At 40.8% G+C, this 23,379-nt stretch overlaps 1 protein-coding gene across 15 annotated transcripts in view; it reads right to left on the bottom strand.

The window, feature by feature from the left end:
• Positions 1-23,379, bottom strand: part of TNS3 (tensin 3) — a 229,842-nt gene that overhangs the window by 97,533 nt on the left and 108,930 nt on the right. For 14 of the 15 annotated variants that reach the window (XM_048296709.1, XM_048296677.1, XM_048296688.1 and 11 more), the window contains 7 exons: positions 21,639-21,689; positions 19,712-19,834; positions 18,142-18,206; positions 14,186-14,269; positions 10,897-11,009; positions 8,552-8,612; positions 8,315-8,390 (listed from right to left, as the gene is read on the bottom strand). In XM_048296709.1, the coding sequence (XP_048152666.1) occupies positions 8,315-8,390; positions 8,552-8,612; positions 10,897-11,009; positions 14,186-14,269; positions 18,142-18,206; positions 19,712-19,834; positions 21,639-21,689 (573 nt within the window). The remainder of the gene's footprint in view (positions 1-8,314; positions 8,391-8,551; positions 8,613-10,896; positions 11,010-14,185; positions 14,270-18,141; positions 18,207-19,711; positions 19,835-21,638; positions 21,690-23,379) is intronic. The other variant, XM_048296727.1, reaches the window with a different exon arrangement.

The raw sequence follows: 23,379 nt of genomic DNA on the forward strand, positions 1-23,379 counted from the left end.
CCTTTGCTAGATCCCAATGTTTGAAGGTCCCACCATCCATTATTTTCAATCTGGTTTTTAACAGTCCATTGTAACATTCAGTTTTCCCAGAGGCTGGTGCATGGTACATTGTTGCAGTGGGGATCCTGCAACACGCATATATCAAACCAGGAGTCCCGTGGAAAGGAAATATATACGGACAGACAGATTCTTGCTAGCTGTTTCAGAGAGATGTTTATTTCTCCAGCCGCATGGCCGGGGCTCTGCCCAGGAACTGTTCCAGTCACGGGACCAAGGGTCCTTCTGCCCGCGCAGGGAACACAAACCAACCAATGGGAACGAGGCTGAGCAGGGGCAGGAAACCCCGTGCCTGTGCCCTCAGGGCCCCTCTCCCAGGGCTACACGGCAGGGGAGGGACCCCAACACCTCACCCGTTTTATTTTAATAAAAGGAGAATGAAAACAACTGGATAAACATAACAAGAACAGTTTCAAAACAAAACAAGCCACCCTCCTGAGTCTTTAAATGTCCAAACAGATTCTGTGGAACATCTTAGGGCTGACAGAAGGGAGACAGAATTCTCTGAGCATGCTTTGTGGGGAAACTGAGGCAGGAGAGGGTTTAACTTCTTCCCTCCCCCTTTTCATCCCCCACTCGGCATTGGAAAGGGATTTTTGGGGAAACAATTGGCAAAAGCATGGTTTTGTGAGGGAAACCATGGATGAAAAAACGGATTGGGAATACACTGGGGGTAATAGGACATAGGGTAAAAGGGAAAGGTGGGATTAGGAAAGGGAAACTGTAGGGGGGGCTTACAATGGAGATATTGTCTAACATGACTACGATTTTTTGCATATATACTGCCTTTTACAGAAACACCATCAGGCCCAGTGACCTGCGATGCTTGTAACCCTTTTCTCCCTAGTACAATATTAAATTCCACCACCTCTCCATCTCCCAAGCTTGGGATGCATTTTTCAGGGTTATTCTTTTTAATAGCAGTTCTATGCACGAATATGTCTTGCTGGTTGTCACACCTTGTTATAAAACCATAATTTTGCTTAACATTATACCATTTTACTATCCCTAAGGTCTTAGTTGCTATGATCTTTTCCTTTTTCCGAGTGGCTGCTGTTTTCTGTCTCGCTGCGTCTTTGCTGTCTCTTTCGGTCGCTCCCGTGTTGGAATTGTCGGGGCTGCTGGTGCCTGCGCGCTCTTCCCGGGGTCGCGTTCGGGGCTGTGCGGGCCGGGCCGGGCCACGCCGCTCAGTTCTCCGTGCGTCGCCTCCTCTGGTCGCAGCTTCGCTGCCGCTGTCGGGCGCTGCACCCACGTCTCGGCCGGGCCCCCGAGCGACGACCCCCCCGCGCCCCGCTCCAGCGCGCGTCTCGGCCGGGCGCGGCTCCGTTCCACCGCCACCGCCGCCAGCCGCTGCCCGCGTGCCGCCCCTCTCGGCCGGGCGTTCACGGGGCTCGCTCCACCACGCACTGCACAGAACCGGGCAGGCACCGCCGGGTCCCGCCGCTCCCCGCTCCGCCACCGACACTGCGGCTTGCGTGGCTCCGCCCGCGCGCGGGAACTGCCTCGCTGCTGCTCTCAGAGCGCTCGGTGCACGTGGCCTGGGCCGCACGGTCCCTGCGCCACGCTTCCCTTCGCCAGGACACAGCTGACATTGCTCAACAGTCTCAGTAACTAAATAATATTCACGAAAATATTCTTCCATCGGCATATATTTTGACTCCAGTATTAACTGTGTCCAAACGGTTTTCCAAAAGCCCTTGGTAAGAATTAAATCCCAAGAAACATAGAAAAAGTTCTTAAACAACCATGCCAGGAAGTGTTTCAGTTCTTTTTGAGCTTGAATCAAGCTAAAATTTACAAATCGTTGTTCAAGAATCATTTTAAGTTTAAGATAAATGTCCATATGCGGCTCTGAGAGCCAAGAGTCTTCCCACGGTTCCTCCATAGTTTAGATACGGAATAGCAAAGCAAAACCAAGAAGAGGAATCCAAAGTTTCCAGGGTTTACTCACACAAATCAGTCGCTTAGGGATCGGGGATCGTTCTGCTCACAAATCTCCACCATTTGTTGCAGTGGGGATCCTGCAACACGCATATATCAAACCAGGAGTCCCGTGGAAAGGAAATATATACGGACAGACAGATTCTTGCTAGCTGTTTCAGAGAGATGTTTATTTCTCCAGCCGCATGGCCGGGGCTCTGCCCAGGAACTGTTCCAGTCACGGGACCAAGGGTCCTTCTGCCCGCGCAGGGAACACAAACCAACCAATGGGAACGAGGCTGAGCAGGGGCAGGAAACCCCGTGCCTGTGCCCTCAGGGCCCCTCTCCCAGGGCTACACGGCAGGGGAGGGACCCCAACAGTACATGGTACCCACTCAATACTCTGGGCTCTCTGGCCCAGATATCTATGAAGCGATTTTTGAAATGAGTCCCTGTAGATACAAAAATGCTGCTAGCAAGGATTTTCTTGCTATTTTCTAAGTCCGTGAGAGACTTTTCTCTCTCACAGAAGAGGTAGCAGAGTATGTAAACAACCAAGCCGCCTGCAACCTTGAAAAATCTTGTTTATGGTATAGTAGAAAATATTTTGACAATGGATGTTTTAGGCTTTTAGCCAAGCATCCCAAGGGATGGCTGATCCTTTGTCCAATTAGACTATGAAGAAAAAAGTCTATAAAAGAGTTTGTAAAATAATTAAATCAATCAATCTTCCTGCACAATTCCTGCCTGCTGGATCTTCTCTCTTCCTCCTCCCTATGGCTGCGGGACACGGTGATATACCCTAGGGCCTAGGCCTGCAGTAATAAGTCCCCTTGTCCACCTCACTTCTTTCTGGGGTGTCATGTCTCCAAAGGACTTGCTTTTCAAAGCCCAAGATGGTGCTCCTGGCAGTGGCATGAGACACAGGGTACATCTCCAGCCATCCAGTGGTTGCTTCCACCACTGTAAGAATGTAGTGCTTGCCTTGGTGGGTTTGCCCGAGTGTGATGCAATCAATCTGCCAGACCTCCCCATATTTATATGTCAGCCACTGTCTCCCATACTACAGGGGCTTTACCAACTTGGCCTGCTTGATTGAAGCACATTTCACAGTTACGGATAACCTGAGAGATAGAGCCCATGGTTAAATTCAGCCCTTGATCACCAGCCCATCTGTATGTTGCATCTCTTCCCTCAGAATCTGAGGTGTCATGGGCCCACCAAGCCAGAAGTAATTCACCTTTATGTTGCCAGTCCAGATCCAACTGAGACACTTTAATCTTGGCAGCTTGATCCACCTGTTGGTTGGTGCAACATTCTTCGGTAGCCTGACTCTTGGGTAGGTGTGCATCTACATGAGGTACTTTTACAGCCAACTTCTCTATCCAGGTAGCAATGTCTTGCCACAATTCAACAGCCCAGATAGATTTACCTCTGTGCTATCAATTAGTCTTTTTCCACCGGTACAGACACCCCCACAGAGCACTTGCCACCATCCATGAGTTAGTGTACAGATAGAGTGTTGGCCATTTCTCTCATTCAGCAATACCTAATGCCTTTCAGCTCTGTGACCTGACTTGATCCACCTTGTCCCTCAATAGCTTCTGCAACTTGTTGCATAGGACTCCATACAGCAGCCTTCCATTTTCAATGTATCCCTACAATACGGCAGGAATTGTCAGTAAAGAGAGCATATCACTTTTCATTTTCTGGTGCTGATTATATAGTGGGGCCTTCTCAGCACGTCACCTTCTCCTCTTGCTTCTCTTATGTTAGTACAAAATTTTTGCCTTCAGGCCATTTTGTGGTGACTTCCAAGATCCTTGGGCAATGGGGGTTTCCTACTCAAGCTCGCTGTGTGATCAGCATGACTCACTCACTCCATGAAGTGTCGGTGGCATGAGTAAAACATCCTTTGAACATCCAACCCAGCACTGGCAGTTGAGGTGCCAGGAGGAGCTGTGCTTTGGCCAATCACTTCTGAAGCAGCTCAAACCCCTCCATAAGCTGCCAGGATCTCTTTTTCAGTAGGGGTGTAGCAGGCCTCAGATCCTTTGTATCCCCAACTCCAGCACCCCAGGGCTCAAGTCTCCTCAAGTGTCCCCAGGTACTTTTTGCCAGACACTCCAGGAAGGACCATTCTCCATGGCTGCAGTATAGAGCACACTTTTCACATCTTATCTTGTCCTGACTGACCCAAGGGCTACTGCACAAGCAATCATTTGTTTGATTTGTTCAAAAGCTTGTTGTTGCTCAGGACCACACTTAAAAATCATTCGTCTTCCAGGTCACTTGATAGAGAGGCCTTACAATCTAACTAAAATCTGAAAAATACATCCTCCAAAAACCTATAATGCCTAGGAAAGCCTGTATTTCCTTCTTGCTAGTTGGTGGGGACATAGCTGCTATTTTGTTGACCACATCCATTGGAATCTGACAGCACTCATCTTGCCATTTTACTCCTTAAATCTGAATTTCCTGGGCAGGTCCCTTGACCTTACTCTGCTCTATGGCACAACTGGCCTTCAGGAGGACTTGGATTATCTTCTCCCCTTTCTCAAAAACTTCCTCTGCTGTGTAGCCCCACAGAATGATGTCATCAATGTGCGCAAGTATTCTGGAGCCTTGCCCTTTTCCAGATCAGTCTGGATCAGTCCATGGCAAATAGTGGGGCTGTTTCCAGTCCTGGTGCAGTCCATTCCAGGTGTACTGGACACCCCTCCAGGTAAAAGCAAACTTGCCTGCACTTTGCTGCTAAAGGAATGGAAAAAAATGCAATAGCAATATCAAAGGTGACACCACTTTGCTGCCTTGGACTCCAGTTCATATTGAAGTCCCAGCATGTCCAGCACAGCAGCACTCAACAGTGGCCTATTGCCCACTGTCTGTCTCCACTGTCCAATGGACTTATGCACTGGCCATACAGGACTAATAAAGGGTGAGCAAGCCTTGCTGACCACTCCCTGGCTCTCCAGTGGATGAATCATCTCATGCATGGGGATTATGGTTTCCCAGTTTGCTGTAGTACTGTCAAGGGTACATTTTTGTGGTAGTGATTGGTACCTGCTGTTTTTCAACCCTCAGCAGTCCCACAGCAGAAGGGCCCTCTGAGAGACCAGGCAAGGTGTTCAGCTGTCTGATTTCCTCTGTCTCCACAGCAGCTATCCCAAAAGCTCCATGATGACCTTTTGGGTCCTCAGAATACCCGCTCCTGATGTCTACGTCCAGGATGCATGGGGTCTCTGGACCAGTCACAGCTGGGTGTTTTGCCATTCATTCCCAGTCAGGCTCAGTACATTCATTCCAGTACAGTCAGCTGTTGGGATTGCCCTGTCACCCCAGAAATAGAAAAAGATTCAGCCCCTACATATCTTAATGGCATCAGGGTACATTGTGCACTGGTGTCAACTAAAACTTTACACTCACGTGGGTCTGATGTGCCAGGCCATGGGATCCACACAGTCCAATAAATCAGATTTTCCCTTTCTTCCACCTGGCTGGAGGTAGGGGCCCTCCTGGTAACAGTAGTTGTTGCTCATTTCTTGTAAGTATGGAGATCCCTTCAAGAGCATTGAAAGTAGCATCAGTCCTCCTATTCTGTCTGAGGACTTATTGGAAACTGAAGAATTTCCTGCAGTAGTTGTGCTTCCTCTCAACTCACACACCAGTGGCTGCTAGCACAGAGGTGGGTTTTCCATCGCACCTCCATATGTCCTCTCCATGGTCATGCACGTAAAACAACAGGTTACTTCGTGGTGTGTACCCTCTCTCTTGAGCAGGGCAACACTTATTGCTAATAGCAGAAACTGGACTGTACTGGCAGGGCATGGGACACTTCTTCAAATTGCTGGTAATCCTCTTTAAGTTGCTGGAGGTCCTTGGACAGTCTTTCCATGGACAAGACACAGGTCCATGGGGAGGAAGAGATACTTTCTTCATATAGTCGTAGTTTGGTAACCAAATTATCCACTCTGTTCACCTTTCTTTCCATGACATCACTGTCAATGAGTTCGCATACGGTGATGGTGCACTTCCTAGGAACTTCTGCCTAGGTAGAAGTGGTGTTTGTGTACACTGGACTTCATCTGGATTTATAGGGAATTGCTCATTATTTGAATCCTTATAAAGTACCTCCAGCACAGCTAATTCTCTCAAGTACTGGATATCTTTCTCCATGGTGTTCCACTTGTCTCGGTGCACTAAGAGATGACCCTTGTTAAGATACAAGATACTCCTTATACTTGACAGGAGTCACCTCCAGAGGCTGAGAGTCTCTGTCCTCTTCCCAATCCCAATGTACACCTTCCAGGACAGGGATCCCAGTTCCTTGGCTTCACTACCCTCTGGTTTCATATCATGGGCCACAATATCCCAGCACTGGACCAGCCACATCACCAGTGACTACCCAGCTGGTGGCTGAAATCTTTACCCATATCTCATAGCTGACCCAGCGATCAGGTGATTATCTCCGGCCCTGCTTCTTCTTCTTGACGAGGGCCCTACTGCCTCCTCATCCCTCATTATGCCAACTGATTTGGTCTCGGATTTCTTCTTCTGTATAGGGGCAACTGCTACCAGCACACATTGTTCCCCTGGTTCAGCTGCAGTTTGAGTGGCCACAGTGCCTGTTGATCTGCTTTCCTCCTCTTCCCAGGGAGGGTGCTGTCTGGTATTGAGCAATGTCCAATAAATAGCAGTCAAAGCCCAGCACATTGTGTACCTTCATGCCTCTCTGGAACTGCCACAGCATTTTTCTTTTGCATATTTTATCACTTCAACAGAGTCCTGTGGTTGTTCAGGGGTGAACTTACAAACCATTGGAGCAGAACAGTCCTTCAAAAGCTGGCCCATTTTCTCCCACCTTCCATGCCACTCATGACTACCCATCCTTGGAGCAGATCTCTAGAAGACCCTCCTAAAAATCTCCTGTAACTCTAAACATAGTGTGGACCACAATGAGGAGAGCTGGCAGACCTAGCCACAAGAACATGTTTTCCTAAATATCCAAGGAGAATTCAAAATTCTCAAAAACTGTTGTAACAGGCCTGAAGGAGAAAAAGGAGGTGGAAAGCTAGGGAAAATCATTCTCCGCTGTTCCCCTCACAAACTGGGTATGATTTTTAATGGACTCCCAAAGGTAGTGCTGGAGGTAAGTGCAGGAGAGCAGCACTCAATACACATCCCAAATGACCCTCATTGTCCTTGATGTTACCACATTATAAGCTGGTATCACATGGTACATCAACAAAACAATCCTGATCCCTCTCCCTGATCTGAAAAATATCATGAGGTATGGAAATATATACAGTTAGGTACCACACCGCGTGGACAAATCAAGCAACATTGTGACCAGTGACTCTGGACCAAATGCAACAAATGCTTAGATCAAATTTGTTTCAAACCCAATCTAGGCAGACCTGTTGCTATTCTAACCTTTCGTGCCTCACATTGGGTGCCAGATAAGGCTGTCATAGTTTAGGAATGGTGTTCTCCAATTTAGTGCTCCCACTGAAACTCCCCAAACCACACACACTGCTCAATCACTACCCTTCCCCCTCTCCCCCGCAGCAGGTTGGAGAGGAGAATTGGACACACAAACAGTAACAGCAACAATACAAATGACAGAGAGTGCAAGTGAAAAAAAAACCCAGACAATTCACACATGATTGCTCACAGACCTCTCCCCTTCTTCCTCCTCCCTATCCCCCAGAAACCCCAGCAATACCCGAGCACTCCCTCCACCATTCTACCTGATCCAGAAGGAAGTCCTTCCCCTATCCCTGAAAATGACATGAGGTGGTACAAAATAACCTCTGGGTCCTAACCGTGCCCTGTCTGGTTACTGCAAAATTTAACCCTGTGCTGGCCAGACCTAGGACATCATCTATCCCTTATTTGGTATTGCACTTTTTTGACTGCCAGAACAATTTAGAATTACTTAGGTATTTTCCTTATAGTAGGTAGTTTTATAATTGTGCACACTGCCTGCCAAATTATAGGACAAGATATTTTAATGCCAAATTACAAATACTCCCCACAGTAAGCTTTATAAAGAAAACAGCAATACAGGCCTTACTGGACTTGGTGATGCTATAAAATGAGAATACTGAGAGCAATTGTTTTGGAAACAATTTGCTCCTAAAATCCTTACAGTCTGAGTTTTACAAGAAGTTTTATTCCCATGAAAGCCAAAGATGATGACTAAATTAACCTAAATTATTCTGCAGTATCTCTAAGCACTTCATCAATTAATTTTTTTTACAAGAACACAAAACAGGTCAGAGGCTACAAACTAAATGTCATGTTAATAGATTTTCATTCCATACAATTAACTTACCATAATATCTCCCTTCAAAAGCTGGGCAGGGTCTATAGCAATGCAGATTCGACTTTGATTTTCTGACCCTATGCTACTTAACAGGAGAGAAAAGAAAAATAAAATACATGGTTTAAAGACACAAAAGCACAAAACAAACAAGAAACCCACAAACAAAACTAAAAAAGGCTATGTAATTCTGCAATCATGAAAATGAAAACCTAAATTCAAACAAAATGGAAAATGCTTACAACTTACTATATTCCAGATGTATAAACTGGTTGCATAGCCTGGTATAACTTCAGAAAAGGCCGACAAGCTGAAAATAAGCCAACAAAAAAGGGTGCTTTGTAGTATTCAGATATAGGAAAATAATTACAACTAGAAGCTTCATGCAAATCCAGACTGAGCAAAGAGGCACACAAGTGGCAATGCTGGACTGTCAAAATACCCGTCCAAGCAAAATTGGCTAAAAAAGTATTTTATTTTATGGGGAAGACACTTTTTCCTGATCTCCAGACTGGTTCTGAATTCAATAGGGAGGAACTTTAAAGGATTCTAGTAAGGAAGGAAACAAATTCTGCAAGAAAACAAGATTATTAAGGGAAGAATGATAATGCCCAAAACAAATGCAAACTCCCAATATAAAATAAAAACATTTTCAAAATAAACAAATTATTTGATCTTCAGTTTAGTTTCAAAATTAGTAAGGCCCTTAAATTTCTACCTAGAACAAACAATACCCTAACTTTATTGAAGTTATTTTAGAAATTAAATCAGACTAAATAACAATGACAATATAATCATTGCAAATTCATGCTGATTATATTACAAAAGACCAGTGCTATTTAACCTTGGGATTATATAAATACAAAAACACAGAACTGTTATTTAATCATCAATCATTAAGACCTCTAAGTTCATCAAGTGCAACCATTAAAGTTGGATTCCTTTACTGTGCTCTAGCACAGTATCTCATTCTATCATTTTAGTTTTAAAGCCACTTAGTATAGCAAGCCACCTTAGTAGCACTGGTGAGATCACACCTCAAGAACTGTGTCCAATTCTGGGCCACTCACTTCAAGAAAGACACTGAGGTGGTGTAGTGTGTCCAGAAAAGTTCAAGGGACCTGGTGAAGCGTCTCCACACATGTCCTATGAGGAGTGGCTGAGGGTGCTGGGTTGTTTAACCTGGAGGAAAGGAGGCTCAGAGAGACCTTATCGCTCCCTATAACTGCCTGAAAGGAGGTTGTAGCAAGGTGGGAATCAGCCTTTTCTCCCAGGCAACTAATAATACAATAAGAGGACATAGCCTCAAGCTGCACAGGGAAGGTTCCTTTTGGACATCAGGAAAAATTTTGTCACTGAAAGGTTGTTAAACTTTGGAATGGAATGCCCAGGGAGGTGGTGGAGTCACCATCCCTGTAGGTGTTTGTCTTGGGGTGACCGTATGATGTGTATCCCATATCGCTGCCTATGCCCAGAAATTAATTTTTGTGCCTTTCGATGCCTCCAAACTGAGCCTGAGAGGGGGAAGGAAAACTGAGCAAAACTTTCTCAAAGCAGTTTGCAGCTTGTTCAAGGTCACACACAGATAGCAATTTGTTTCCCAGCTGTGGCAGGGGAGGGAGGAAGCACCCAGCTTGCTGCTCCTAGGACAGTTTTTTTTGGCCAGTGGTTCAGCTGCTTTTTCTCTGGAGAGAGACTGAGAGTTGAATTTTTCCTTCCCTGGAATTTCGGATTTTCTCCCTTTTCTACTGGACTGCTTGATTGCTTTAACATCAGAGCACATTGGGAGGACTTTCCACCGGGCACAGAGGGCCTGGCCCTGGGCCAAGCCCCAGCTCCGAGGATACCAAAGGGAGGACTCTAACACTTTCCCAGGTTTCTTCTCCACAGGGAGAGATTTTATTACTTAGCATTATTATCCTTTTCCCATGTGTTTGTTAAATAAATAGCTTTTATCTCTTTCACTTTCCTTTGAGGAAAATTTATTTTTTCCTGAACCTGGTGGGGGAGGGGTGGTTGTGCCTTCTCTCAGAGGATATATTTCTAAATTTGGCCAATCCAGAACAGTGTTCAAGAAACAACTGGACATGGCACTTAGTGCCATGATCTAGTTGACAAGGTGATGATGGGTCAAAGGTTGGACTCAATGATCTTGGAGGTCCTTTTCCAAACTAAATGATTCTGTGTAATTCTGTAAGTACACCCTATCCAAACAGCTTTTCCACACAAGATTCAATCTCAAAACAGAAAAGAAATTACATTTACAGTAATTTCCTGAAACAAAGAGGAAATGACTGTGAAACCTGACCAGGTTTCACCAGATCCTTTGAAGTAACAGGGACCACAACTGTTCAGAAACTAGGCAGAGATGAAGAGCATGAACTATTCATTTAACACAGAACAATAAATTGATTTCGCCTCCTTCAATTTTTACTCTAAAAATGTTTCTCTTCTGGTTACTTTATTGGGAATATTTGGATGGCTATCAAGAAGATATTAATTCTACTTTGAGATTCATGCAGGCTTTCTAGAAAGTTCCAAAATGAAACAAGACTTTGATCCTCCAACTGAATAGGAAAAATTAGGTAATTTACCTCCCCCGGCATCTAAGTTTGGGATGCCATGAAGGATAACATAGTGCAGGAAAAGAGGGGTTGCATTCATTTTCACTGATCCAGATAGAAGGCCACTTAAGAACTGCACATATCTAAAAACAAAAAGTTTATCTGAATTATATAAAACCACTAATACCAGGAAAATACATTATTTACACAATGATATTTACAGATTATGGGTAATGAATAGCATTGTGACAATGCACGTAACTCCAAAATAATAATCGTCACAAAACAGCATGAAAAGACACTTAAATTTACCACTGTATTAAATCCATGGCTGTCACATTGCTATTGTTGATATCTTTATTTTAGTTATTTACATTAATAGTCTAAGTAAGAAATGAAGTAGAAGAGATAGTAAAGTCAATTGTTTTGGTATGCACTCCTAGTTGCAACTGTCGTCTTAAATGTCTTTCACAGCAGCATGATATGTGCCCCACCCAATTTACAGTGAAGTTACCTTCATTAAAACAAGAATTGCCCTTGTCAGAATCTTAACATTAAGGGCAATGTGGTTAAATAACATCTTCATAATGAGAAGTGATCTCATTCAGCACAAAACAAGAGGAAAACTACCACAGTAATGTGAAAATTACTCTATTTCTGTGATTTAATACCTGGTTTGGTCACAAGCTCATGAGCAAATACATGCAAGTAAGCATCACTGCAGTGTCTTTTAATTTTGCCACTGGCTTTCAGTCCCTTTTTCTTCCATGCCTATGAGAAGACTTTCATTTAACTTTATTCTCAGGAATGCATAGAGGAAAATCACCTCTTTTCCACCTTTATGCACAGATCTCATTAACTGAACTCCTGGTAACACCTCAGCTAAGGATATCCTGCCAAGTAACAACAGCTTTACTACCCCAGAATGGGGGTTGTGGTGGTTTAAAATAGGTTTCACTTTACAGAGAGTTTGCAAAGCTCAATTTATTTTGAAATGTTAAGAAAAGGCAACTTTTTTTTTTGTTTCCTCCTTCAGTCTTTCTGAAAGGATTTGGTACATCAAGAGCACATATTTTACAAATTGACACACCTAACATGACAAAAAACCAGTGTGTTAAAATGTTTTGTCAGTGACCTCTCATGAATTTAATAAATGAGTTTATTAATATCAGTGTGAACATTTTCTCTCTACCTGCTCAAATTCCAAAAATTTGACTGAATTTTTGAAAACCTTTCTCAAGGCAGTGCACTTAAGGGGCTTACAGACAGTTGGCTTATTTTTGAGACGAGTGTTCAAAGATTTATCCTAAAGCTTTATGAGTAATTTTTTTCACATGAAGGGTCTGTATCTGCATTTCTCATTTGGACAAATCTTCAACTGCTTATCTGAGAATGGATTCAAAATAGATCTGGTTTACAGTTACTTTTCTTGTCATTGTTACAGTACCCAACTAGCAGTAGGGAAAAGCTAAGTGACTTAATGGCCACAATTTATTTTTATCTATACAAAATTTAGTGGAGAAAAGGTTTCAAAGTGTGAAAAATGGGTGTATTTTCATATTTTACAATTTTGAGATCCACTTAAATTATACCCATTTATACATCAACTGGGTTTTAACAAGGATATCATTAATTACCCAGCAATGGTTTCAGAGAAAAAGCATATTAAAAGGCCACTGACTGATCAGAATGGGAACAAAAGAGTATAAAATTATCCACAAATATTAAGAGAGTTGGTTTTCCTTTCTCTGCAATAAGATTAGTGATCACTGCCAGGCTAGGCAAAGGTAGGAGAGGTGAGATTCAGGAGAACAGTTCTAACAAACAGTTTGGAGAACCACCTCTGTTCTTATGAGAAATGACACTCCAAAGTATGTATGTATGTCTGGAAGATGGTAAGGGCAGCTCAAGTTCAGTACTGGTGAGCAAAGATGCTAACTCCATAAGTCAAGAAGCAAACTGAGTATCTCTGAGACCCTCCCCCCGCAGTTACCCCCAGAAGAATTAAGCAAGTGTCCTTGAAGGGGGGTAGGAAAGATAGATGCGACCATTTATACCTATTTAACTTCTAGCCTTAGGGCTCACATACAGTTCACCTAAGTTAGTAGCTACTGAAGCTTCCTGTCAACGTGGTTGAAAAACTGCCCTGATACACAATTCACAGGCTGTTGTGGGGGTTCCTGGCTCTCACTGAATTATGCCTGCTGCCTAGGGCTTCTGGATGGAAGATTAACACCACCTCTTTCCTTTTGCTGCTATGGTTCACACTTCTGTCTGGTAAGCAGCATTCTCAAATCCTTATTACTGAAATGCAATATACATATATGCAAGTACAAAACGGATCAGAAAAAGGCCAGTAAACTTCTACTTATGAAAAGTTTATTTCAGGCCTAACAGAATGTTGTGTTACTATTTTTCAAGTAAAAGGAGCTGTGCATGTCACCTAATGGGTTAAAAAGTAACTGGTAAGTTTTTATTTAGAGATTAACAGAACCAAACACCTTACACTAGTTGTTACTACTGATTTTTCTGTTTTAATTACTAGCAAAGTCTTATACTTTAAACAACTTCTAAACAACCTACTGCATGCATGTGGCTTAAGACAAAAAAATGAACAGTAATTACCAAATCAAACCCAGATGATATTTTATATTTCTAAAAGAGGTTCACCTATATCACAATTACTCGTCTGATGGATATCAGTCTCTTTCGGTACTGAATCCTTCAATTACCTCTCATCAAAACAAGGTACACAGTGAATCCCAGAACTATTCACTTTCCGAACTGCTTATTACTTTGAATCCTAACTCAACCTTTGCCATACAGACAGACTGAAATGGTAACACATCCAGATAAACATAATGGATATTGCATGCTTTGACAAACATTTACTAGTATGGACATGGGATAAGGGCATAATCTGCAGATCCTCTAAACAAGTAGTAAAAATATCTTTATTGCACAGTAATCAGCACACATTCCATACTCATCATTATGCCACAGAAAAATGAGTTTATTGTTATCTTGGAAGAATCAAGAAATAGATTGTGGCATCTCTTTGTTAACAAACAATGCAGTGAGAACCCATTTAGATAAGTGTGGTACAAAAGGCCTTGTCTATCTGGGGCCACATGTAGGAACTGAAAGAGAGATCTCATCAATCAAGGAATATTAATATAAGATGAAGTGCTGAGAATTCAGGAAGCACTGGAGGATCTTGTGAAAATAGCCTTCACATAGCTGGGGAGGGAGTAAGGGATGGGAGCAGAAGATAATGATGACATTTCCTGTTGATATAAATTAGAAACAAATTGAATACCTTCTTTGGGACGGCTGCATTAAAGCTGAAACTTTATCATCAAAGAATTTCTTCATAGCAAATCTGTCTAGAGCCTGATCAGCACTGTCAAAAAAGAGACATGAGTTATTCTGCTTCAGTGTTATCTTGAAAATTCAGCAGGTTACTTCTTGAAATATGCAAAAATATTTGGAAGAAAAAAAGGAGGGAAGTAAAGAAAAATAAAAGAAAGAAGCACCTAACTAGCAACTCTAGTACTTTGGCCATTGTGGACGATGATGTTTATTCCACTGACACCTTCTCATTCAACACCTTAAGATAGTTTCCTTCCTAAGCAAAGCACCTACTTCCTTATTCAATTAATTGGATTGCATACTTCCAAAATGAATACGTTGAAATCAGAATGCAAAAAACTTTGGCAAAACCAAGCAGCTCAGGCTCCCAAAGAAGGATACTTGCCATAATTTCTTGAGTGTGCCATTGGGGAGTTCTCTCTATAAAATATAAATTTATTTTCTTTTTCAGAAAGAACAGTAGTACCAGGATAGAGGTTCATTTAAGCAGTCAACAATTCATTCAGCCTTTTTTTTCCTGTACCCTGAGCCATGAAAGAGACTATCTTTGAAAAAGAACTATTTTACATCAGACAACCACAAACTCTTCAAACACACAATCAAGGAGCAACAAATTCCAAAAAATACATTTTCTTCTATTCTCTATCCAGAATGGCTCTGATGTGGGTCTTTTTTGGGTGAAGGAAGGCATGAGGCTACAGAAAAAAAGAAAAAGACGTGCCAAAAATTAGTAAGAATGCTGTTAATCACATATGCCAAGTAATGTGCTATGCTGATTCTTATTTATCTATTCCAGATAAAAACAACATGTCTCATAACAGATGTAGTTCACAGTGTTAATTTACATCAGAATATAAAAGATCTGGAAGTTCCAAAATAAAACTACACATTAGAATGTCAACTTTTAAATTCCACAACTAGTTAAACCTAGGAAAACCAGAGGAAAAAAAGCTGTGCAAAGTACACATATGCATATCAGGATAAAAATGAAATTGATACCTTTTCCAAAAATTAATCAGAATGTGCCAATTGTCTTGACAGGGTGCTGGATCAGGCTATAAAGTCAAGCCTTTTCTTCATGGGTGTTAAAAATTACATAGTGTGTACTTAAAATATTCTTGACCCAAAACTCTTTCTCACCCAATCCATCATATATCTTCATACATCTTCACCCACACTGTCATCCAGAATTTAGGCAGCCCATTCTTAACTGGCCAAAAACTGCTAGTACTTTGCTTGTTAAAATAGAGTTTACCAACAATTGCAAAGAGCTCTGTTTGACCTCATTAAATTTGATGACACATTATTCCTTCCTAAATGAGAAAATTTGATATTATAACTAAAGGGCGGTTGCATCAATAAGGGTTTTTCATAGAATCATAGAATGATTTTGCATGGAAGCGACCTTAAAGATCATCTTGTTCCAGCCGTTCTGCCATGGACAGGACACCTTTCACTAGACCAGGTTGCTTAAAGCCCCATCCAAACTGGCCTTCAGCACTTCCAGGAATGGGGCATCCACAACTTTTCTGGACAACATGTTCCAGTGTCTCACCACTCTAACAGTAAGGAATTTATTCTTTATATTTAATATCTAATCTGAATGTACCCCACTTCAGTCTGTAGCCATTCCCCCCCTTGTCCTATCAGTGCATTACTTTGAGGAAGTCCCACTCCACCCTTCTTGTAGGCCTCCTTTAGGTACTGGAAGACCACTAGAAGGTCTCCTTGGAGCCTACTCTTCTTTCAGACTGAACAACCTCAACCCTAACCCTTAGCCTATCTTCACAGCAGAGGTGCTAAGCCTATATTCACTAGATTCCACTAAGCCTAGATTTTTTTGGCATGTTGTCATGGTTCAGGAATGGAATTCCCTAATTTAGTGGTCCTACTGAAACTCTCCAAACCACACTGCTGCTTGCTTCCTCCCTCCTCTCCCCTTCCCCTGCAGTGGGATGGAGAGGAGAATTGGAGGCACAAAGGCAAAGATCACAGGTTTTGATCTTGGAATAAGAACAATTTACTGGACACAGGAATGAGATAAGAAAATTAATAGTAACAACAACAATACTAATGACAGAGGGTAGAAGAAAGGAAACGTTATTGCTCACTGTGGAGACCCCCAACAATAGACAATGCTGGATGGCTCCCTCTGCTACACTTTCTCAATAGGAAGGGATCCCTTCTCCCTTGAAGGATCCCCTTCCCCCCACCCACAGCAATGACATGAGGTAGTATAGAATAACCTCTCAGTACTGGCCATGCTCCCACAAGCATACTGAAAAAATTAACCCTGTCCTGTCCAGAACCAGGACACCTATGCATACTGACAATTATGAACTTTCTTTAGTGCGAACATCTTCAAAGTCTTCTAAGTACCACTTCAGACACAGTCCATGGCACCCTCAACAGCAGCACCTGCAGTAATTTCTGCTTCTGCAAGGTTGCTTTGTACCATTTTCAAGAGTCTTGATAATGCTACGGATATACAAATCCCAGCTGGGAAACCCCCAACCTCATTCTTACACAGAAAAGTTAAGTTTTGGATAGCAGCTGCCAGATATCAAGAAAGTTAAAGAGGGCTTCCAAGCTCACTCGTCTCCTGCAACTTCACTGGAGGAATCCTGAATTTGTTTGGGGTAAAAGGTGATAGCTTTCATTGCTGGGCTTAACAAAACAACACCTGAATGGGACTGTAATGGTGTTACTAAAATGTATTTATAGCCAGGTACCACCTTTAAGGATGATATAATACTGCAGCACGGAAATCACAGCACAACAACTGTACTACCCTCACTTGACAGTTTTTGTCATTCACAATACTTCTCAACAAAATATGAATTTGTGGCAATCACTCTGACAATTACTAACTGAAGCAAGTATTTTTTTCAGCACATATTGGTGTATATGCACCAATGTGTGTATATGCAATGCACTTCGTTTCTTGGTCTGTAATTACTTATAAATTGGGTTTACCCTAACGAACACAGATTATTTTCCAGAATTCTAGTTTGACTGACATCCATGAGTAATTTACCATCAGCCTCTAGTGATTCAAGATGCCATCAACTACAGTAGTGGATCAAATCTATTACTGACAGGCTGGTGTAAATTCAGGACCAAATTTGATTTAACCATGGCATTTAGAGTGCATTTTTATTTTAATACATTTATGTATGTATATAAATAAAAAAACCCCAAGGGAAAGCAATTAGTGATTAGAAACCCAACAAAAAAATCTCCAAAACACATTTCATCCTTTTTGAGACCATTTATCAAATTGTGTCTTTTTTGATATAAATTGTCAATTGTCATTTCATAATTTGAACACTCCAAAAGAAACAATTAAAACCAAGTAATGACACACCTATTGTTTTAACTGACTGCAAAATAAAGTCTAGATTATTTCTTACACTTCATTCTGCACTTGGATCAACATCTAGGAATTCCCTATTCAAACACTGTTTCCAGCTTCTAATAACTGTTTTCCTTAAGTACTTAAGGAAAAATATCTCACTGATTCAAGAGGCCACTTGATGGACATGGAAAATACATAGATTTAATGGAATAAAGATAGTATCATTACATAACAATGATTTCTTTCACATTCCACCATTCATCTGAAAACATCCTTTAGAAAGGTTTTCTGCAAACCAATAAAATCTCAGTCTCAAAGGGACTTTAGGCTGTCACCTAGTCTAGTCTCCTGTTGGAAGCAGGAGTACAAGAAAACTGTCATGAAAGCAGGCTATGTTAAAAAAGCCATGTTCCAAAACTCTTTGAGAAGAAAACCTGACAAACCTTAACTGACAAACAGTAAGCTGACAGACCGTAGTCAACTAAAAGGGCTTTTTCCCAATATTTATCGTAAAAAACCACACAATATGCATTATTCACACTTACCTTGCAGAAACATTGGTGAAGTACATATATGATGATATGACTACACCTATCCTTCCTTTTCCTCCCTGTAATAGGAAAAAGGGAATGATAACTTGTTTTATGTATTACATTATTGAGCATTATTCTATTTAAAACCCATACTAAATACAATTTTAAGGCAAGAGGTTCAGAGTCCTTTTGCTCATGCACCCTGTGCTGATGGAAAGGTGGAAATAATAGGCAGCATCTTATCTGTCAATGTGAACTGGCTGACAAATGGCATAAAAAAACACTAAGTAGGATTTCTATGTGCGTGCCTGTCAAGTCTTACCAGTTAAGAGGAATTAACTAGGGAAAAAAAAAAAGAAAAATTGTATGAACTATTCTAATTTCGTGTTATTTTTTCCAGAGATCATTCACAACAAGTCTAAACAATGTTGCAATTCCCAGGATGAAATGCTATAAAATACCTATTTTGGAACAAATAGGAGTTTCTGACAGGTTTTTGCGTTTTTATCTCCCCAACGCCCAAGATTTATAGTAACTGATTTTCTATGGATAACTTAAAAATGTTCTAAAATATTTTAAAATAATTTACATGACAAATTCAGTAAAATTTAACAAGCAGTAATTCTCACAGATTTCAAAATATTTTCAGTCCCTCAGCTGATAGTAGTTGGCTGTATCTATCTTTGTGGCTGGAAACCAGTATTAGCAAAAGGCATTTCTCAAGAACATGCATTACCAATTTGTATATAATTGTATACCTAGAAATACTTTGTTCCCTTTTCTTTTGTCCCATGTATGAGCCATTCTCCTGGCTGCATTCTTGCAACTAGTAAGATTTCAGCTGTTTCATACAATAATGGCATTCTGCCTGGAAGAAATTTGGGACTGGGGACTGTACAACCTGACTTGAAGACAAGTTTCGACCCCATTATCACCATCATTTTGTTTAGCATAACATCTGCCAGTGATACAGAGATAGGTTTGCCTCAAGTGTCACGAGCACAGCTACCAACCAGTTGTGAATTAATTTTATCCAAATTTAACTAAGGTTTTTCTTTATTTCTGTCTATTGTGAGCAAGCAGGAGGAAGAAACACAGCACACTGGTGGCTTTGCTCTAAGGCACTGCAATGATGCTGTCAGTTAAAACCTTTCAGAAGTATCCAGTAGGTCCTCAATGACCTCATTTCCTACCATAAACAGTCTAAAGAGATGATCTGTGATACAGTTCCTATCCTTACCCTGCAGCAAAATTCATGAGTCACAAAACACAGAGAATTTCCCATCAAGCTGGAAAAACCTCAAGCTTCTAAATACATTCACAGAAGTAACAGTGGTGACCTTTGAAGGATGTGGAGTAATATTGGTGCATGCTATACCTGCAGCAAGGGCTAGGACTTCAGTCACAATAAAAAAGAAATCTTTAAGAAGCATGCAAGGCCAATGGATTTAAGCTTTCTTACACCAACAGAACATCTGGCACACTGTTGCCAACATTGAAAACAGATCAAGCTTTTTATTTTTTAAAATGAGAAAAGGACAAGGTTTTTTAAAATGAATACAAACTCATCCATTGCACTTACTCTGCAATGGATCACCACCACGTGTTGAGGATCATTGTCCAGCCAGGACTCCATAGCCTTGCAGATGGTGCAAACCTTATCAAGAAGTGGAGCATGGAGATCAGGCCACCCTACATCCATAATCTGCAATTAAACAAGTAACATTTATTAAGAGACACCTTGATCCTAGTATCACATACTAAAATCTGGATTCAAATAATTGTCGTGGTTGAAAGTCTCCACAACTTTTCCAATCTCAGATAATAATGCAATTCAATTGTCATGATGCTTACAGATCTCTTAAGTGGAAGAGGGAATTTGTTGTTTTTTAAGACACTAGTACTTTTAAAAAAATAAATTAAAAAAATCTTCCTCCTCCTCCCCCCGTCCCAATCTCACCAACTACTTAAAAGTGACAACATTTCTGAAGGTCTTGATTTCTTAAAAGATTTTTCAGTTAGAATTTATAGTATTTTATAACAGTAAATACAATCAGAATTAGAACAAAGAACGATTTTTGACGGGTTTCATTTTATTTTCAGTTTATTTCCTTCATGTGCAACAGATTACAGCATGTTGAAATTTTGTTCAGGTTTTCTATTCACTACATCATACAGTTTACTAAGCCTATTATTATTATATGCATATTTACTAACAAAACATATGCAATACATACATATTATGCATAGAACATATGCCTAATATTAAAAAAACCAGCAACTATGAGCCATCCTTCATGATCAATAAAGCATGCAAAAAGTTAAAATTAAGAGGGGTTTAAGTACTTTCCTCAGGTAGCTTATCTCTGTACATCTACTGCTGCAAATGTACATCTGTACTACTCTGGCCTTATAACAGAGGCTGAAGAGTACCTGCACACCATTTTTTACAGCAAACAAACACATCAATTGGTAAGAAGGAACAAGAGTCAGACATCAATCATTCTGACATTCCTTATGTCACTGTTGTGCAGAGAAGCAACTATTCAAAGGTAGTACAAAATGGAAGTCCTTATCTGAACCGAGTTCACTAGCTTCAGCTGACTGTATATTACAGTATACAACCCCAGTAAACTGTGACTGCACAAAGAAAGTATACTCGAAGTAAAAATTTTATCACCCAATAGAAGTTTTTCAGAAGTCACAACAGGCTTCTGGTCCTGTGTGTAAAGTCTAAGAAAACAACAGGAACAGCTGTGTAAAACACAGATCTAACAGACAGAAAACAGAACTTGCGAAAAAATAGAAAGGGATGCATGTCCTGGGTTGCAGTATATTCTATTACCATCCTCATGAGGTGTTGAAATCAGGTGGGGCAGTGTTTCCTTGCCTCCTCCCTCCAGACTATCTTTCTGTTAATGGCCCATCATTGTCCTGCTGCATGACTCAGAGATAACTCCCTCCAGACCATCTTCTGTTAATGAGCCTAATCAACACTTGGCCTCATGACTCATTACCCCATTGTGAGATGCTCCACCCAGAGGGAGGAACCAAGCATTCCATCCTGGATATAATCTGAGATTCTGAACACCAGAAACTACCCTTCCGCTGGATTTCCAGAGGACAGGAGCTACACAGCCACCACTGGACTTTCTGAGGAAGAGCAGGCCCTTTTTCTACAGGATCACCACTTCAGAGGACTGCAGCCACCATTCTATCAGACTGCTACCACCACCCTGACTAACAGGGACTCAGGTTGTATCTTGACTCTATCAGTTTGAACCAGTGTTTTCTGCCCTTATTTTTGTTTTCCTATTAAATTGTTATTCTGACTTGGTGTCTCCCACTAGTTTGTTTTCAAACTAGTACAATGCATGTGGGTTTTTTTATTATCTTCCAAAACTTCTGCTCTTACTCTGTATATCAACAGTTGCACAGCTTCAGGGCTTATCAGGCCATTTAAGTTGTATTTAACACTAGAAAGCTATGTTATGGAAGACAATCAGTACCTTTGGGTTAAGATTGGCAAGGTCATATCTCTTTTCAGAGAGGTTTAACACCTGTTCAGAAAGAAAGAAAAAAAAATATTAACCATCAAGACTCTATAATTTATGCAGTAAATAGCTGTATTTGAAACATAAAAATTACAAGAAACTACAGTGATATGGCTTCAGGTTTGGCCACTGTTCTACTAAACTAAATTAACATTTGATGTCAGGTAGCACTTGCAAATGTATTTTAGATATTCAATTATTTTACAATAAAACTAAAGCTAAACTTAAATGCGCATTTTGAAAAAGGACAATTCAAATTCTACTACATCTTATTTAGTTTGCATGGCTTTGAGTCAGAGGTATCCTGAGAGAGCTGGATACCATGCATGCAACACAGAGCATAAGAACTAACAATGAGAAGTCTGGGAGGGTGGTACAGTGTTACATATTTGAATTTTCCTGCCTGACAAGAAAGTATTGGTCTGTCAAAACTTTGCAGGGAAGATATGACATACCTATTTAACTATAGCTTAGCCTATGAGATCTTCTAACTCTTCTGCTAACCCACTAAACAGCAAGTTACCTTCCACTTAGTGCTTAATAAGGAACAAATGAAGAGATAGACCGCAGAAATTAACAAAAGAAAGCACTGTATACAAGTACAATTGACTCTTTCATTAGAAAGTACCTTAAATTACTATCAATCAATAACAAAAAGCTGAAATATCAATACTCAAGAACTGAAACAATGCTACAGAGGCAGATTCTCTTTCACAGTGGGGCAATTTCACATCCCGAGTTATGTACAGATGGCATACTCATTTAAAAAAATTCTCATGAATTACACTGAGAGAATGGAATAAACAGATCATAAACATGAGAAAGAGTAAATATGAGGTAAGTCCATTATACAGCTTACTGCTACCCAAGGACAATTTAAGGACCCTTTCCTAAAGTATAACACTCTTCTAAAGTATTACCCTTTTGCGTTAACTAGCACTCTCATCAGCTGTCTAAGCAAAGAAGCCAAAACCTGAACAGGTTAAAGTAACTACATCACTATACTTATCCTTCCTGAAATACCAATAGTAAAACAGGAATGAAACCAATATTGTATTCTATAAGTGACACCATTTTTTGGGTAATTTTCTATTAGCTTCAATAATTGGAAAACAAATTAACAGAGAGGTGCAGTTCTCAATACAGATCTCAATACAGAATTCTTAAAATTAGTGCTAAAGCTATATTAAGAAATCAATTACCTAAAATTTTCCACAGGAAAACAAGGGCTACTTGACAAAAACTTTTTTATTCAACTTTGTTATTGTATTTAAACTTAATAACAATTTAAAATTCCTGTGTGTCAGGATACAGTCCTGTTCATGATGGGTATTTGTTACTGCTGGGTCAGACACCAAACTCAAAGATGCTGTTGTACCCAAATCCCTGTCAAGCTATAGTGATCACGCTGAGATACTCCAAGAATCCCAACAGCACAGAATAGAGATCAGAAGGTACAGGAACCAACATTTTGCATACAACAAAACAAGACACCACAGAAGTCTTTGAAGAGAAGCATATGGTATAAGTAGATGCCACTGTGTTGTTTTTGGCTGGGGTAGAGTTAATTTTCTTCACAGGAGCTCACATGGGGCTGTGTTTTGGATTTGTGTTGAAAATGCTGCTGATAAAACAGGGATGTTTTCATTATTGTTGTGCAGTGCTTACACATTTCAAGAGCTCTTCTGCCTTCACA

This window comes from Corvus hawaiiensis, chromosome 1 (genome assembly GCF_020740725.1).
Source record: "Corvus hawaiiensis isolate bCorHaw1 chromosome 1, bCorHaw1.pri.cur, whole genome shotgun sequence".
Classification (NCBI taxonomy): Eukaryota; Metazoa; Chordata; class Aves; order Passeriformes; family Corvidae; genus Corvus; species Corvus hawaiiensis.